Source organism: Lycorma delicatula, chromosome 3 (genome assembly GCF_047948215.1).
Source record: "Lycorma delicatula isolate Av1 chromosome 3, ASM4794821v1, whole genome shotgun sequence".
Taxonomy (NCBI): domain Eukaryota; kingdom Metazoa; phylum Arthropoda; class Insecta; order Hemiptera; family Fulgoridae; genus Lycorma; species Lycorma delicatula.
The window spans coordinates 120167417-120187988 of NC_134457.1; the positions used below are offsets into that span (position 1 = coordinate 120167417).

At 29.4% G+C, this 20572-nt stretch overlaps 1 protein-coding gene across 2 annotated transcripts in view; it reads left to right on the top strand.

Annotated features, from left to right (window-relative positions):
* Positions 1-20572, top strand: part of Dbp73D (putative ATP-dependent RNA helicase Dbp73D) — a 50243-nt gene that overhangs the window by 14769 nt on the left and 14902 nt on the right. The window contains exons 5-9 of one of the 2 annotated variants that reach the window (XM_075360488.1): positions 1801-1981; positions 6493-6687; positions 8814-8978; positions 11900-12230; positions 15191-15356. In XM_075360488.1, the coding sequence (XP_075216603.1) occupies positions 1801-1981; positions 6493-6687; positions 8814-8978; positions 11900-12230; positions 15191-15356 (1038 nt within the window). The remainder of the gene's footprint in view (positions 1-1800; positions 1982-6492; positions 6688-8813; positions 8979-11899; positions 12231-15190; positions 15357-20572) is intronic. The other variant, XM_075360489.1, reaches the window with a different exon arrangement.

The window sequence follows — 20572 nt, forward strand, 5'->3', positions numbered from 1 at the left end:
AGAAGACCAATTTGGTTTCAGGAAAAGTATAGGGACAAGGGAAGCAATTTTAGGCCTCAGATTAATAGTAGAAGGAAGATTAAAGAAAAACAAACCAACATACTTGGCGTTTATAGACCTAGAAAAGACCTAGATAACGTAGATTGGAATAAAATGTTCAGCATTTTAAAAAAATTAGGGTTCAAATACAGAGATAGAAGAACAATTGCTAACATGTACAGGAACCAAACAGCAACAATAACAATTGAAGAACATAAGAAAGAAGCCCTAATAAGAAAGGGAGTCCGACAAGGATGTTCCCTATCTCCTTTACTTTTTAATCTTTACATGGAACTAGCAGTTAATGATGTTAAAGAACAATTTAGATTCGGAGTAACAGTACAAGGTGAAAAGATAAAGATGCTACGATTTGCTGATGATATAGTTATTCTAGCTGAGAGTAAAAAGGAATTAGAAGAAACAATGAATGGCATAGATGAAGTCCTACGCAAGAACTATCGCATGAAAATAAACAAGAACAAAAGAAAAGTAATGAAATGTAGTAGAAATAACAAAGATGGACCACTGAATGTGAAAATAGGAGGAGAAAAGATTATGGAGGTAGAAGAATTTTGTTATTTGGGAAGTAGAATTACTAAAGATGGACGAAGCAGGAGCGATATAAAATGCCGAATAGCACAAGCTAAACGAGCCTTCAGTAAGAAATATAATTTGTTTACATCAAAAATTAATTTAAATGTCAGGAAAAGATTTTTGAAAGTGTATGTTTGGAGTGTCGCTTTATATGGAAGTGAAACTTGGACAATCGGAGTATCTGAGAAGAAAAGATTAGAAGCTTTTGAAATGTGGTGCTATAGGAGAATGTTAAAAATCAGATGGGTGGATAAAGTGACAAATGAAGAGGTATTGCGGCAAATAGATGAAGAAAGAAGCATTTGGAAAAATATAGTTAAAAGAAGAGACAGACTTATAGGCCACATACTAAGGCATCCTGGAATAGTCGCTTTAATATTGGAAGGACAGGTAGAAGGGAAAAATTGTGTAGGCAGGCCACGTTTGGAGTATGTAAAACAAATTGTTGGGGATGTAGGATGTAGAGGGTATACTGAAATGAAACGACTAGCACTAGATAGGAAATCTTGGAGAGCTGCATCAAACCAGTCAAATGACTGAAGACAAAAAAAAACAAAAAAAAAACAAGTTTTTAATGAAATAAAATTTTATGTAATTTTAATTTTAAAGAAATGTGAAAATGTAATTTAATAGGTGTACAAGGAAGTCATATGGTGTCCACATCAGATTTGGTGAAACATCTGATTATTTTTTTTTTTTTAAATTTAAATATGTTGATTTATTATTATAAAATTATTAACGTCTCGTAAAAAAGTTTTACATAAAATGATTCAATAATAACAATAAAAAAATATCAGAAGTAATTAATGAAATAAAATTTTAAGTACTTTTCATTTAAAAAAAATTTCTATATGTAATTTAATACACGTACAAGGATGTTATGTGGTGTCCACATCAGATTTTTAGTTTCTCGATCATGTGTCACAGTAAGCCTTTAACCATGTTGAAATAGAATGTTTTTTTTTTTACTGAAATTACACGGTTTGTATATATGTTAGTAAACCTAACTTTTACATCCCACCACTTTTGTATATTTAAATAAAGTGGTACTCAGTTCACACTTGGATGTTATTTATAATTATCTATGAAAAGTAATGTTGCTTGTGACATTTATTATTATTATTATTGTTATTGTTATTGATAAGTTGTATTTACTTTGTGTTTTAGCGTCTTAGAAAGAGATTTTTGAAAAGGATAGGAGCACTTGTGGTAGTACCTGTTCAAGATTTAGCTGCTCAAGTCGCCCAGGTTTTTAATCAATATACTATTGGTACTGGTCTCCATGTATTATCTGTTACTGGAAAAGCAATGCCACTTCAACAAGAACAGAAGCTTCTCGTATATCATAGTTAGTATTTTTATTTAAATTGTGTTTTTTTTTTTGTCTTTTCTGTTCTACAGAAAATTGAACCAAGCCAAGAACTGCTTGACACTTCTATAAAACTGAATTCACTTATGCAGTGCAAAATTGGACATTAAAAAAACATGTTGTACCTTATTATGGCATTTATCAATTGTTGTTCTAAAGGCATGCTTCCCATATATATAACATGTTAATACAGTTTTAATAGAGGTGTTAAATAAATTTTAACCATTCTATAGGTACTTTTTTAATGCAACTTTCCAATATAAATTCCAATACATTGCATAACTTGTGATTCATATTAATATGAATATTTTGTCAGTTTTTTACTGCCACAAGATCTATATGATTTCTTCAAAGATTATGAAGCCTTGTTTTTATTAGGGCTCGTAAGTGTGTAAGAAACAGGATGACAAAGTTATGTTACAACAGTTCTGCACAGATGGAAGGAATCCAACTGACACCAGTTAACAAGATTTAACCAGTTAACATAAGATTTGAAGCATAGAGTTATGCTAAAAATCAAAAGTAGAAGGGAGAAATTGAGAACTCTCAGCTGCCCAAAACCTTGCCTTTGGCAAGTAGACTCTGTATATACCATTCTTTGTTGTTGTTAATTTTTACATACTATATTAATGTAACAGGTGGAAGTCAGTGTGGAAGCCAAACTAAGATGCATTCCTCATAACAAGCCTTTCACAAAATATGGAGAATTTAGAAGGTAGATAAAGAAAGTAGTTTGATTGAATGTTGAAAATAATGAAAGGACTAGACAAAAATTGAATCTATTAAAAAAATTTGTATATACTGCAAGAAGAAAAAATTTTTTTGTGTACACTGTATGACTTCCTTTTACACCTATTAAATTACATATACACGTTTTTTTAAAAAGAAAAGTACATCAAATTTTATTTCATTAATAACTATTGATATTGAATTATTTATAATTCAATATCGTAAAAAAATTTTTACAATCACAGGTTAATAATTATTAATAAATCAATATATTTAAATTAAAAAAAAAAAGTTAAAAAAAAGGAGATGAAGTCTGATTCGAACTGATGTGCCTTCCCCTTATAAGATCCAAATATTTAATTAATTAAAATTTCGTTTGGCTATTATTCTGGAACCATTAAAAATAACTACCACTTATGATACATCACTGAAAGTTCCCAATGAGGGTTTGTTACTGTAGTTAAGAAAAAGTACAAAATCCATTTTTTTTGGATTTTGGGCTTTTTTGGACACTTTTGGTTGTCAATTGCAGTCAAAAGAGGAGGTGCACAACTAGATGTTACAACAGTCCTAAATCCAAAATTTCAACATCCTACGGCTAATCATTTTTGAGTTAACCAATATATATATGTGTACGTACATACATATGTATGTAGACATCACACCGAAACTAGTCAAAATGGATATTTCCATTGAAATCTGAAAACCAAACTTTCTCATGTTCACATTACTTCCTTTACTTTGTACAAGAAAGTAAAAAAGAAAGCATAAGTAAGATAAATTATTTTAAAGTACTTTTTTATAAAATTATTACTTCCATTACAAATATAATTATTCAAATAGTGCCTAAACTAGATAAATTATTACTTTTATGATTAAACTTCTGAATATGTACAAAAATTGAAAACTGTTACTACTATATTATTAATATAATAATATAATTAATATAATCATGCAGACATTAGGTAATATTATTTAGAAAAGCTGCAGGTTTACTCAGAATGTCAATTTTTATGTATGGATGGATCTTCATATGCTCATTAAGTAAATGGAAATGGAATAAAAACAAGTACCGTGTTTTTCACTTAATAATTAAACACAAAATACAAGGCATATTCATAAAGTAAGAGTCGTCGGCTTATATTTAAATATTAGTGGGTCTGAATGTAGTTTCATACATGCAGGGTCATCTGTCGGCTATTTATGAAGCCACTGCAGTTGTTTTGATTAAGTAGTCGATTGCCTGCTGATGAATACATCCCAACCCCATAGGGGAAGAGGGGAAGACACCTGCCTAGTCACCCCCCCCCCCCCTGTTCCTGATGGGCTTTAACGGGAGTCGTCTATCGCTCTCTGACTCTTTACATATCATAGTAATAAGCCTGGCCTCGTTGGGATGCCACCGATGTAAATGCCTTGGTAGACATTTACATCTGTGATTATTAACTCAGCTTTTGCCTTCACTGTAGGCCTCGTCCGGACATCTTGAATGTCCAAATCGATGAATACAGATCATAATGTCCGCAACAATCGTTTCTTCTGCCAGTTGTGAAGTGCATGCTATGATTCGATTTTTGTGTGCAAAAGAATCTTCAGCTGCTGAAATTCACTGGGAGTTGTGCCTAGTGTATGGATCTGCAGTAATGAGTGAAGGAAAGGTTAGACAATGTTGTCAAGACTTTAAAAATGGCCACACAAATGTGCATGACGAAGAGCGGAGTGGCAGGCCCAAACGAAATCGTTGAACAAATGAACCAAAAACTGTAACTGATGATTAGTGCTCTGGCTGATGAATTTCCACTTGTTGGACACACCTCTATCTACACAATTGTCACAGTAAAGCTTGGATATCTCAAATTGTGTGCAAGGTGGATACTAAAAATGCTCACCGACCAACACAAAGAGCAAAGAATGTGTAGTGGGCAAATGTTTTTGGACTGCTATCAACAAGATGGAGACAATTTGTTTTCCCACATTGTTATGGCTGACAAGACATTGATATCCTACACCAATGCAGAATCAAACAACAGTCAACACAGTGGTGCCATTCAAATTCCCCAAATCCAAAAAAGTTTAAGCAATCTCCTTACTCTAGTCGAAAAATGTTGGCTACCATTTTTGGAACGAAAAGGGCTTTATTTTGGTTAATTTCATGGAACATGGATCAACAATTACAGCTGACGTGTACTGTGAAATGCTCACCAAACTGAGACATGCGATCCAAAATTGACTACGTGGGAAACTGTCATCCAGCGTAATCCTCCTCCACGACAATGCATATCCTCACACCGCTGCCTTAACCAAGAAGAAGATTCAAAATTTTGTTGAAAAATTTTTGACCACCCTCCATATCCTCCTGACCTTGCACCTAGCGACTACTTCCTGTTCTTGCATTTGAAAAAGTGGCTTGGTGGACAACACTTTGAAAATGATGAGGAACACAAGACTGCCATTGTCAACTAGTTCAATTCCCAGGTGGCAAACTTCTATGCCAAGGGGTTAAAGAAACTGGTGCAGCATTACAAAAAATGCTTAGAACTGATTGGCGATTATGTAGAAAAGTGAAGTAGATAAATAAGTAAACTATGTAAACTAAGTAAATAAAAAAGTAAACTAAAACTGTAAATAAAGACCTTTTCTCATGAGTTAATTTTTTTTAATGACCAAACGGCCCTTACTTTATGAATATGCCTTGTATATTATCAACTATCTTAAATTGCATATATTATGAACAATTTATGGTAAAGGTTACCTTTCTTTGGTAAGTGATAACATGCTAGCCTCTTATTCAGAAACTTCCCAATCTCAATCTGGCTTAATATATCTCAAATGCTTCAGAATTATTTCTCAACCATCATAAAAAAAAATAAAAAAGTAACTTTAACGTAGTATCAGCCTGTTGTTACTATTTGAATAAATGAATTTAAAGTATCTAATTATTATGAAAAATAATTAATTAATTTTTTTTCTATAAAATCCATTAATTTAATGCTGCATCTTTTAATAATATTCTATCTGGGAATATGAACTAAAATATGAAACAAAAAAAATCTCAAATAAACATTGAAATGAAAATATGTTACACAGTTTAAGTGTAATTAAAATGAAGACTAATACAGGTAAAATCTATTTTCCCTTAACAAGGAATTTAATGGGAATTTACCATTCATTTAATTTTATATTATTTCTCACAGTTATTGGAGGGATTACATGTTTTCAGTTGATACACATAATTTTCCTGAAAATAATGCAAATTGGGCTTATATTTATTTGGCCAAAAATGGCCACTTATTAAAAGCTCAAAAATGATTTTGAGCTTTTCGGACTTGATGTCAGAGTCAGTTGTCAGTTTTATGGAATGTTGATTTATCTGAGTTAAAGAAAAAATTAACTTGAGTAAATCAAGCAAGTCAAATTTGTACTGCAGATTGTTTGAATGATAATTAAGTTTCATTTGTCATTGTTAATGCTTAACATTTTTTTATTTTAATGTTGATTTTTTGTTTATTTACACACACAAAAATACATATTTAAAATTACTTTAATGAATCACTATTGTTTCATTATTACGAACTGATGCAAACCGCACAAATTTACAGGACAGTCTTTAGGCTGGTAACTAACTATGTTTGTGAATTGAAAAAAATATTGGATATCTAATTAAATAAAATTAATAATTTAAAATTTTATTTTAATTGTGGTATTTTATTTTTTTCTTGTCTCAGTACTTAATAAGTTTTTTTTTATGTTTTTTTTTATAGAAGCTGGTGTGGGATATGAAAGTCTAGTTGATATTATGGTAACTACTCCAGGTAGATTAGTTGAACATATCAAAGAGACTCCTGGTTTCAGTCTTTGCCACCTTAAATTTCTTGTCATTGATGAAGCAGATAGAGTTATTGATAATATTAAAAATGACTGGCTATATCATTTAGAAAATCATATAACTTCCGGAGGTTGTATTTTTTTTAACTGTTAACAGTAGAAAAGATAATTCATTTTATTTCAGTTAATTTTTTTCATTCTGTAAATGTAATATAAATAAATTATTCATTCTCATCATACAATTATAGATTATATAGATCCATTAAAAATTGTTTAACTGCTCCACAGATAAAAGGAATATCCTTTGATCTCTCCTTTTTAATTTATATTCATTTTAAATGTTTCCATTAGAGAGAGAGAGAGAGAGAGAGAGAGAGAGAGCAGAAAACCAAAGACTCTGAAGGAGAACTGACAGGATTATGGTAGACAACCATTACAATGCTGGTAAAGTAATTCAATCTAAAAAAAAAAACTACAGCAGTCTTTATAGACCTCATATGCAAAAGGAAATAATAATATTAAAAAACATAACATAATTTTACAATAAAATTATTAAAGGTAACAACAGGTGTTCCACTTTACATAAGATGGAGGTTGAGCCAAGGAAGTCATGGAAATAAGATTTGCCAATATAGCTAACCAACTACAACTATATGTGGCTCTGTAACATTTGACAATAACAGTAGGATGACATGAGAGATAGAATCATAGTAACAGCCAATCCAATTCATTGAAGGACGAAGTTATTAAGGATAAAGAAAAGGGAGTGAAGAAACTGTTTAAAAATTAATGTACCTTCTCTATACAATAATTTTATTGACTCAGTTTTTTATGAGTTGAATGATAATCACAGGATTTTAAGTTGTGCCGGGCAGAAGGTATAAGAAAATGAGGATTTAAGAGAATAGGATGTAAGTAAAAGATAAATGACCCCAGACTAAAATTTTACCTAAGATATTGTTTTTATCATATGGATTTTATTGGCAGTCCATCTGTAAGTAATTTAAATAAATATAATTTTGAATAAATATTCAAATAAAAATAGTTCTAAATAAAATAATTTAAAGCTCACAATAAATTTAGTCCAAAAAGATAAGGATTTTAATTAAGAGAAGAAGTTATAATTTATATACAAAAAACAATAATGCATATCAAATCGGAAAATAAGATAATGATCTAATAAGCGTAATCTACAAAATTGCCAATTTTTTTTCCAATTTATTTCAGTAATGTACATATCTCATATATTTATATATAATATACTAATCCAAATGTGTTATGGTGGTAAATAATTAAAATTTTATTTAAAAAAATAATTACAATTGTCAATGGAATTTGGCAAATTCAAGTTAGAATAATAAACTATACTGGTTATTCAGTGGTACAATATACAATATAGGCTCTAGGATATTCTTTAAAAAAAAAAACTTAAACATATTACAAATGTTATATATATACAGAATGTATCAACGGATAAATACTTATTCACTACTATTATTTAAAAGCTTATCTGTTGAATAATTATTTTTTTGTAATAGAAAATGTATAACTTAATAAAAATATAAGATAAAATATAGAAGCCCTTCTTTTTGTAAATACGCATTTTTTTTTTTTATATACCAAAATTATTTTGAAAGTATCAGTATGCTTATTACTAACTGGGTGGTGACCTTACTTTTATCAGTAATCAATGTAAATCTAACTTTATACCTACAAGGAGTTTAAAACGATACCATTTCTACATAAATGCATTGCAAATATTTTGTTCCTAAAAATGTTCTAAAAATATTTTGTTCTTGAACATTTTTTTCATTTGTTTTTATATATATAATAAAAACATATGAACATATATATATAAATAAATATAACATTGTGAAAATTCAAGTAATTGATCAACATACTGACCACTGTGCCAAATAACCTGAAATAACAACAAAAAAATAACCACCAAACACAGTAACAGAAACCTAAAAAGTTGACTTTTGCGGATCCCAGATGATCAGTCAGTACAAAATTTCAAAATTGCATCAAACAAAAACTAAAAATTTAGAAAAAATAAACTCTAATAACCACAAAACTGTAATTTTGGAATTTTGTACAAACTGATGATTCGAGATCTCACAAAAGTCGACTTTTAGTATTAGTTTTTTACGTTTCTGGGTTTTTTTACTGTGTTTGGTGGTTATTTTTTTTGTTATTTGAGATAAATAAATATATATATATGTAATTTTTAAATTTATTCTTATGTATGCTACAGGTGTTGGAGCAGTTCCTCCTCTTTCTTTGAATTCTCTCTACAAGCAGCCTCTTCGACCTCAAAAATTATTATTCTCTGCCACATTAACACAGGACCCTGAGAAGCTAAAACAGATTAACTTATTTCATCCTCGTCTTTTTGTACACAAAACATCTAAAAATGATGGTAATTATTTTGTTGTAAACCATAATCTTATACAGTTTAATCCAAAGAAATTGACTATATTTTTTTCCCATATATCTCATAATTGGATAATTATTTTTCTGTGCGTGTCTAACACTCACAGTGCTATCTCTTAACTTTTCTACCTAACTACAGACTTCCATCCATACTTTTGGCTTCATTTCCCCCCTTTTCACATAGTTTTTACATCTTTATCATCTTATCCTGCAGTAACTTTCCTTTCTAGTTCACTACATTAATTCTTTAATCAATCTTTTTTTTTGTAATTTCTTGTAAAAGATATTTCAAGTTTTTTTATTTTTTCCTCTTTTTTTTAATTTACTTTTTTGCACTTATTTATCAGTTCTGATATGTATATCATTATTTGGAACTTTCCACTGACTTTCGTAGTTAAAAATATTTATGTTTTTTGCCTTAAATATTTTTTATTAATCTTTTATTCATTATTTACACCAGTGGTCCCCATATTCTTCCAAGCCATGGCACCCTTTTTCAATTAAAATTTTTCCATGGCACCCTACCCTCAGTAAAAGTATGACTGCTCGTAAGAGATTAAAAATAAATAAAACTTGTGTATCTTCATTATTTTTTTACTTTATTAACATTAAATTAATAATTATAAATAGATTTCTTGGTTCAGCTAATTACGAACTTTTAAAATATTTCACGGCTCCTCTGTGAAGAGGCTGCGGCTCCCCAGGGTGCCGCAGCGCACAGTTTGAGAATCACTGATTTACACTATTTTGTTTTGGTAATTTCTAGCTTGGTTTGCTCCGTCTTCCTCTTTTTCAGATCTTTCTTCCACTCCATATACTCCATATATATATATTTCTTCCAATTGATTTTGTATATATTTTTTTTCCTGTTTAGCCTCTGGTAACTACCGTTAAGATAATTCTTCAGAGGATGAATGAGGATGATATGTATGAGTGTAAATGAAGTGTAGTCTGGTACATTCTCAGTTCGACCATTCCTGAGATGTGTGGTTAATTGAAACCCAACCACCAAAGAATACCGGTATCCACGATCTATATTCAAATCCGTGTAAACATCATATGTATACTGTCCGTCTACTTCATCATAACAGAATTAATAATTATCTCCTTGTGTTTCTGGGTGTATTTTATAGCTCATCACCCTTTTTGTTATGTTTATTTTTTGATGTCAACTCTAGCTATAATGTTTTTTTTTTAAAAAATAACCAATCTTAAAAGTAAAATAAAAATATCTTACTCATTTGATTCTAGTTTTTTTCTTCAAAGTTTGATCTGAAAATATTGTTTTAGAATTACATTTATGTTTACGTCATGTTTTTCATCATGTCCTCTCAGCTCACAAATTACTATCCTTTTAAACAGCTTTTTAATGTTGAAGAATAATAAGTCTTTATCACAGATTGTTCAGTAAACTTGAAACATCACTTTTGACACAATCTAGTATGTTCTGCATAATTCCAGTGTAAAGCTCCTTTTGTTCAGCTGAGAAGTAACCTGGGTAAAAATACTGCAGGTACTCTGCACATGCCCAAACTAGTTGTTGATTTTGGAAGTGGAAAAGTATATTTTTCAACAGGTAACTGCAAACTGCCAACATATTGACACCTAATTCTGTTATATTTCTATTTTTAGAAGTTCTGAAGTTCATTGTTCGATGAAATGGTGCATTCATTTTTATTTTTAGTTTCTATTAAAAATGTTTTTATTGAAATGTGTATGTATTTTTATGTGTGATGATGTTTTGAAAATAATGTAACACCTGTTGATAAAAACTAAAACTCAATTTTATTTTGGAGTTGCATTTGTATAATATAAATTGCATTTTTAAATTACATGAATTCAGTGACTGTAAAATTAAAAATTAGATTTTCTAAACGTTAAAGAAGTGATTATGAATAGAAATCAGATCCAAAGTATAGATCAGATTTTGTTATTTCTTAATGCATTTTAAATTATTTAAATGTAAAAAATAAATTTCTGTTTAAGCATTTAGGATTTTAATTTTTTGCCAGTTCTATCAGACATGATATGAATACATATGATATGATTACATTCAATATGAATTTAGAGAATTATGGAAGTAATAATTCATGAAATTAGACTTAAAATGATATATAACTTACAGTACTACCTTTAAATCCAAAGTAACAAAGTTCAGTTTAAATAAATCCTCCCCAAAATTCAGTAAGTAGGTTGCCAGTTCAGAACTTTATTACTGCTTTCTCTATTGTTAAAATTGTATATGCAGCATCTTTTCTGATATCAGTGTAAAGCTAATGAAATGAGCTTTCTCAGATGATAAGCCATCTCATGAATCTAATCAGTGCGTTTATCAGCAGCATTTCAGGCTTTTAATTGTTTGACAGAATGTTGATCACTTTTCATAGAAATTAGCTTTTATTTTAAACGTACAGTTCATTCACTTATGCAATCTTACTAGTAACATGTCAAATAACTCTCTTAAATCTTTTCAGCTTGTGTCCTTGATTTAAAAAAAAAAATTATGTACCATTTTCAACATGCTGTCATGACGCAAAAATTTTACAACAAAAGCAAAAACACAGTTATACACAGATTTCAAGTGCATTGTTTACTTTACCAATAAGACTAGAAGAATCATTCGGTACACATTGATTATTAACAACAGCATGCTAATGCCCCTTTTGAATCCATCTGTCCCTCTCCCAAAAAAATAAGATTTAATACTACCGTTTTAACTAACCTTGTTTATAGTTCATTGCAATTTTATTATATTATCATCATATAATATTAAACAAGAGATGTTTTATGTTAATAATGTAATTATTATAATTTAACTATAATATTCATTAAATTCACTTTGATTTACATTTAAGTAAGTAACGGAAATAAAAGTTTACCTTACATAACTAAAGCCCTTTTTTCTAGATTGTGATTCAGAATCAACAGGAATTCATAATTTAGGAAGTGATGCATTAGCAAATCAAATAATAAAACCTGTAGAATTAGAAGAGCAGTGGATTGAATGTAAAGTTCAGTTAAAACCAATAGTGTTGTACCACATCCTGGCTACAAAAAATTGGCGTGGTGTTTTATGTTTCACACATTTTACTGATGCTACGCACAGACTTGCACGTCTTTTACATTACCTTAGTACTCGTGATGGTTCAAATTTAAAAATTGAAGAGATATCATCTGAAAGATCATTTAATGACAGACATAGGATTCTTAGTGATTTTAGAGCTGGAAAAGTTGATATGTAAGTACAATTATATCTCTGTTCTTTAGCTTTCAGTTTAATCAAAAGTAAACTACTTGCACTGAAAATGTATCACCACTGTGTACATTTTTATGTAGTATTATATTTTTCCAATAATTACACTGTAATACCTTTTAGCATTTGAGCTCTGGAGATGCATTTTAATGTCCGGCTCGTTTAATTGCTAATAAACAATACAACATGCAACATTCAATACTTAATCGCACTTGATACATAGCTTTGTTCATACTTAGCTATTTTCTTTTATTTTGAGCCCTCCAGTACTTCTTTCACAATTTTCATCATTAATAAACTTCAGTGTAGAAATTTCAACAAAAAGTATAATATTCAGTTCCATGATCATGTAATCATTAATTTAAGAGTGCTGATTGTAAAGATATTCAAGTGATTATCAATAGTACCTGTTATTTTTATCAACAAATATTTAATGTAATATGAGAAATACTATTAAATGGTTCCCACATGAAGTAAGTCAGGAAATATAAACTTAGGAAAAGTCAGGAAAAATTGTAAAAAATTTCAAAGAATTGCATTTTTGTTACCGAATTAAGATTATGATGTTAATAAAGTATTTTTTAAGTAATGCCAAAATATATTTGATTTAATTTCCCGGCATGGGGAAGTGGTGACCCCATCGACCAGCACATTGCAGCTACGTGCTTCAAGCAGCCATTAACATGCTCTGTTCTTAATTGCATTCCCTAATTATTCTTTAATATTAAAGGAGCAATATTTCAAATTGCATTTAATTTTTTCACTGGTAAAATTTTAACAAAAAGTTAGCATTGAAAAATTTGAAGGTTAACTTATTTTCATGGAATTTTTGTCAAACTACTGTGAATTTTATTTTGTAGTTATTTACATAATTAATTACTTTTATATGATATCTAAAAAGATTCTGTTTAATGACCAGCGGTTAGATGTAAACTTACACCCAGAATTCAGTTAGTTTTTATCTCCCAGTGTTACTTCCTTTTATCAGACTAAAATTTTAATCAACAGTTGAGAGAATTGTGGAAAGATCTGTGTGTTCCTTGCCTGAATGTTCTGATCAGAGTAATAGCATTTCAAGAGCAAATGATACAATTGAATCCTTGACTTCAATTATCCAAAATGACAACACAATTACTGCTTTTTGTTATAAAGACAATGTTTCTATGGCAGAGATTATGTGGGTTCCCAATGTTGTACAAAATAAGTTAACTATAAGTTCATGTGAAAATATTGGTGCAACTTTTAAAATTATGTTTCCTATTAATTGTATAGCATCAAAATTCCAGCTTCGAGCTACTAAATTCTCCTGTCATTAATCATGGCCGTGCACCATACTTTGATGGCATTTGCAAATCATTAGAATAATAATGATAAAGTATTTTTCAAGTAAATGTTAATAACATTTGTTTTCTGTACAACAAAATAAGGTGTTCTGTTTTAGTTTCATATCTGCATTATTTTTATTCACAGTGATTTTAATTTTCCTTTAAGTTATGATCATACATATATTCTTCGTTAAATTCAAATCTGTTTCTTATAATTTTTATGTAAACCAAGTTATTAAATATTGTTTTTTTTTTACTTTAGAAAATAGGCTAGTTTTTGTGAAAAAGTTTTAGCAATTTTAGGTGCGAGCCAATTATTTTTAAAAATTGCTTTAGTCAGTGTTTATTTCTTATCTTTGTTACTTTTAGTTACCATGATGTTCATTTTTATGCAGTTGTTAAATATTGTTGTTGTTTTTTTACATTTTGCAATGCAATTTACTGAAACAATTTATCAGAAAAAAATAGCCTAATTATAAATGTATATTTTTAAAAAATCATTAAAAAATAAACTTTAAAAATGAATGTATTAATAAATATTAAAAAAAAAGGCGTGAGTTGGGTTACTATGGGGATGGTGGAGGCTGCAAAAAAATAATATATTTTGCAGATTAAACGGCAGTAGCATAGCATTATGAGAGTCAGGAAATTTTTACTAAATTGGTCAGTAAAAGTCAGGAAAAACAAATCTTAAAATTTAGCGGCAACCCTTTATTACCACGTATTTTATTATTTTCTAATTCAATAAACAATGGTAGCATTAAAACAGAAGCAATGTGATCTCTTATAATGTGACACACGAAATTAAAAATTGCTGTTTTTCTTATTATATTTTCTATAGTGATAAACTACAAAACCACAGATAATTTCTTTATATTTATTTTCAATAAATGTCGTGTCACTTAGTTTTCCATGTTAATCTAAAAATGTTAAAATATAGTGATCATCAAAAATTCATGACCGTGGAATATTACCTTATATCATCTTTTTTCTCAGAAATATGCAGTACAGTGTATCTATTATTAATCTTTAATTATATGAATTAATTATCTACCAATAATTGCTCTATTAATATTATAACTTACACTTTTAAACTATTTACATAATTTATGTATTTATTATTTTAAATATTTATAAATAACTTATAATTTTATGAAATCATGTATTAATATTGCTATTGCTCGTTTCTGCTTGTACTTGTTAAAATAAAAAACTATATTAAATTACACAATGTTAATACATCCAATTCATTTATAGTTCATTTACATTATTTTTTATATATATATATATATATATATATATATATATATATACACCTCTATTTATTGTCTCTTTGTTTTAGTTTTGTACAATTTTCAGAGTACATTTTTATATGTAAGTTGGATTTTCTATCCTGATATACTCTTGTATTTTAGCAGAAAGAGTCGGTGTATATGTAAATATAACTTGTTTTCAAAAAACTGCTTGTACTATTCTTAGTTTTTTGTTGTGTTTATTTTTTGCTGTTAGCTCTTTTATGTTTAAAGTGGAATAAAAAGATGATCTATTTAAAAAATATGCCTTCATTATTTTTATTTTATTGTTTTTCATCTAATAAAGATATTTTTCTCTTTTATATAGATTGGTTTGTACTGATGTTTATGCAAGAGGTATGGATATTTTGGAAGTGCGTTATGTAGTACTGTATTCACCACCAGTACATACTAGGAATTATGTTCATCAAGTTGGACGTACAGCACGTGCTGGTATGAAAGGAACTGCACTCGCATTGCTTACACCTCCCCAGGTTAATTTTAAATTATATTATATTACTCCATTTAACTCATACAACTTTTGATCTTTGGTTTTATGCTTAATATGGGTTGTTACCAGAAAGTAACTTCTAGCACTGCCTCAAAGCTGAGATTGCAGCTCTGAGCTTGTGCACCACATTCTCTCAATTGTTGGCTTTTAACAGACATCATTTCAAGTACAGCGATGTTTGTTTATAGTTGTTGCTTAAATATTGTTTAAAATAAGGCAGTTACTTGATTTTTAAACGCAAAAATCTCAAACCAGATGATATTCATTGGCAAATTAAAAGGTACAACTCAGTATCAAGTTGGATCTCGATGTGTACAGGCATGTTGCAATCCAACTCATCGCTTATCTTTATTTATCAATTCGTTATGGTATTCATGGAAAGTTATGTGCGAGGCAGCAATTTTACTGTATTATCAGTTATTGTTTATAACTGTTTTAATAATTAATATTAATGTATTTTGTTTAATAATACTGTCAAATTCCTCTCAATTGCCATTTTTTATTGCAAATGTTTTTACCTTCTATCATCAATCAAGTTAAATGGTTTGTGAAATGCCAATTGATCGCCTTCAACTTTAAATACAGTTATGTTTTGATAAGCTATGCTGTGCTGAGAAGATTGTTTATGAAGAAAAAGGTTATCTCTTTTTATGTATAAAACTGTACTGTTATTACTACATTTAATCTGTGTCTGTGAACTTTTGATACCCTCATTGGTAAATCTTATATTACTGCTCAGTTATTTTACATTAAATTCAAAAATGCCATGTGGTATCTGCAACAAATACTCTAGAGGAAATACTAGCACTGGTATTACTTGCCACTCCTGTCACAAAATTTTCCATGCAGTATGCACAAATTTAAAGAAAGAAGAAATCCTGTTTTTTAGTGAATGTAATAAAAGCTGGATATGTGTAACCTGTACAAAAGAAACGCGTAAAACTATGATGCTTCAAGATTCAGCAGACAAAGGCCACATCTCAGTGGTGGAGATTGTCAAATTACTGAAGAGAAGAGATATTGCCAAAGAGGGAAGAAAATAAGCCTATGGAGAGAGATCTCAGAAAATTGTTAGTTAGTTTTCATGAGGATAACGAGACCATGCTCGATTTGCAAGAAAAGCAATTAAGTATTTCCCTTCAGAAAATCGAAGATCAAGGGATTGAAATAATTAACCTAAAAAAAGAGTACGTAGAACTCCAAAAAAGAGTGGTGTCCATGGAGCAGTACTCTAGAGCAAATTGTGTCGAATTACATAACTTTCTGATGGCAAAAAATGATGATCTAATGTGAATGTGGTCTTAGACCATCTGATCGATGAAAACAAAATGAATTGTTGTCATAGACTACAAAAGCGGAACAATGACAGACCATCAGCAATAATAATCAAATTTTTGCTAATTATTGTTAGGGACGAACTGCTACAAAAAATAAGAGTGAAGTGTGACTTTTCTACACGACAATTGAGTTTGAATTCTGATATTCCTCTTTACCTAAATGAAAGTTTATGCCAAGAGCAAAGAAAAGTTTTTGCACTACCAAGAAAAGTGAAATCCGATAATGGTTACAAGTACTTATGGATAAGAAATGGTTCAATCTTAATCTGAAAAACTGATGGTGACCCAGTAATTAAACTTGAAAGTGTTCATGATGTTAATTGTTTAATCTAAATCGTGTGTGTGTATGTGGATCTTATTTCTATTCATCTTTGTAATAGTAAATGTATATAAATAGTTTTTTAACAATAATTTGGTGAAATACCTCTATGTATAGTTCAAAATATTTTTAGTACAAGGGAAAACTTTGATTCGTTTTTGATAGAAATTAATAAATTATAAAATTTACCTGCTGATATAGCTTTAACAGAGACATTGGTTTATAATGAAGAAATAAACGGCTATCAGATTGATAATTATACTTTCTACTCTAATTATAACGACGATTATAGATTGGGTGGAATAGCTGTTTATATTAAAAATAATATTGATGTATAATTTAACAAACAGACCTTTGTCTCCGCTGATGGTATAAAGATTAATTTTATAGTAGCAGATACTGAATTTTATCTTATTGCCTTGTACAGATTACAATGTAGCTAGCAACTACTTTATTAATGAAATAAAAGAATATCTAGTTTGTATTAGCGTCCATAATCTCTTAATAATGAGTGATAAAAATAATGATGTTTAAAGTAAGATTCTTTGGTGGACGAATACAGATTTAAAATGTCTAGCTTCGGCCTCAACATAGAAGAACCTACATGTATGTGCAGAAACTCTGTCTCATGTCTGGATCATCTATTTATTCGTTCCAATCACTTACTTGCAGAGTACAGTGCTTTCCAATCAACTGTTCATCATTTCAGAATAACTGACCACTTAATGATTTCTTTATACTATACTAAACTATACCTTGATACTGTTCCTCCACTACTAACAGTCAATTTGATTTTTCAAAAATTGATGTACCTATCCTTAGAAACAAATTAGACAAAACTGACTGGTCATTTGTATATTTATTAGGGTAATTCAGAACTCATTAAAAGTAAAAAAATTATTGGAAAAAATATAAAAACTATCTCAAAAACTTTGTTTAAATTTTCACCTTCTAACTAAAATCGAAAAAAAAAAAATGTATGCAAAAAGTGGAGCAATAAAACATATAACATTAAACTTTTAAACAAATACAAAAACCTACAGAACCAAGTAAAGTGTGAAATCTAATGCTATATCTTGATTCTACAATGAAATGCTGATTTGTTTAAACAGTAACCCGAAGGAAAGCTGGCTTTCGTAAATAAATTTATCGATAAAAATAAACCAAATTAAAGATAGCAATGCAATATTCGAATAATATCAGACAGTTTCTGCATTTCGAATAAATTAAATAATCACTTTGTGAATATAGCCCTGCCACTTTCATCGTGCACAAATAAACATAATGAAACCTTTCAAAACCGCCATAAAACATTATTCCATTCTGAAAATGCAAGTACATTTTCAATTTTTTTACGCCTATAAACAAAAGAGAAATAGGAAATTTAGTAAAATTCCTTAAATTAAGAAAAGCTCTTGGGTTTATCACATTACTGTAGATACAATAAAGGCTGTTATAAACAAAATATCTGATATACTAGTTTTTTTCCTTAATCTTAGCATGGCAACAGGAGTGTATCCAAAGCAATTAAAAAAGTCTTGTCATTATTCCAATACACAAGAACAGGGATAAAAATGATCCTATTAAGTATGGACCTATTGCTTTATTTTCAATTTTTTCCTAAATACTTGAAAAGCTTATGCAGATCTGTTGATCTCATGTGATACTGAAGATGCAATGCTAAATCTCTTCTCAGGTATTTATAACAGCATAAACAGTGACTGCAAGGTTTCTGCAGTATTTCTAGATATAAGAAAGGCTTTCGATTCTCTCAATCACAGACTCCTACTGAAAAACTAAGAAATGCCAATGTCAGAGAAATCTGTGGAGACTGGTTTGCTAGCTCACTGTCAGGTAGAACCCAGCAAGTTAGCAGTTGGAAATTCTTTTAGTAATGAATCCCGCATTACCTGTAGTGTCCCTCAGGGCTCTGCAGTTTCAGCAGTGCTCTTTTTAGTGTACATTATGTAGAGGTATTCTTAATGGTGGTATCACAGCATTTGTGGATGACACAGCTTTAAGTTATAGGGTAAATGATAGAAGTGAGCTATGTAAGATGATCCATGATGATTTCCCAAGGCTTAACATGTGGTTTGAATACAACTGCAGCTGAATACAGTAAAGACCAAGTTAATCGCTTTTAAATTGAGGTCAGATTTAGAGAAACCATTGGCCCTACAAATGCTTACAAATAGTTGTAAAGCTTTTGGTTGCAATTGTAATTGTTAATAATTGAGACTGACCATGTGAAATATTTGGGAATAACCGTGGATTCTGGACTTACATGGGCAGCTGATATACAAAAATTAAAGAAAGAAGTTGTATATACATGTCGAACACTTTTTCCCTCCGCAGTAGTTGCCCTGATTTTGTAATGAAATCTCTGTACTATGTTTTAAATCGTAAGCAAATGCAATGTGGCTTAACGATATCGGGTGGTGCTTACCACTGCGTAATGCATCCCTTGATTGTGGGACAAAAATATATAATCAGGACTATCTCTGAAAAACTTCGCCTTGTGTATTTGTTATCATTATTTTGATACTGAGACTTAATGCTCTTAAGATACCTATATTTTTACAAGGTCTTAAAAATCTTTTTTATCAAAACTGGACAAAAACAATAAAATTACTGTTGCGAGTACACAACCTTTGATCACTCAGGAACTTCATACTACCAAGACCAAATAAAGAGATATTTCATAGGTTTTATCTTAGATAGCTCCTTAACTTTAACACTATATCCAATGAATTAACACTGTACCCAATGAAATAAAGAACTTCTGCAAAATTTAAATCTAGTATAAATGACGGCTTTTAGAAAAAGTTAATGTCAAATGTTTATTTCTTTAAGCTGACATGATGTGTCTACAGATATGTGTATTCTTCTATTTTTTGAAAATTTAAATACTTTATGAACATATTAACCGCTTTGTTAATTGATATATTATAAATTGAACAAATTAACACCAAAACACAGTTAAAAAATTGATTTATTAAACCTCCAAAAGTACTTTTCGTGAACTACTTGGTTTATTAGTTGTTGATGTTATTTTTAAATGAACAAATGAAAATATAATTAATTTTCTGAGTAATAAGCACAAAAATCAGCTGGATATGAATTATTTTATGTGAATATTTTTATTTTATTGTGCCTTTTATCAAAATATTGTCTTTAAAAGTTACTTGGTTGATCATTTTATGTGCTTGCTTGAATTCATAAATGTAGTATTTTTCTAAGATGTTCATTTTTTTAATTGTTTTTGCATGTTTCTAAAATTTCTGAGTTGTGTTTGTAATTGGTAATAGTATGTTTACATGTAGCAGATGGTCAGCTATATTATAAATGCCTCTCTTTTTGTTTATGTATGCAATATAATGCTCTGCAAATCTTTTTTTGAAAGATCTGTTTGTTTTACCGATGTATATACCGTTACAATTATTTTATACAAGGTATGTAAATAAAGTAATGAGATTGGTTCAGAAAAACTTTTTATTTATAATCCAGTTATACATGGACTCTATCACCTTCGAAATATTTCCC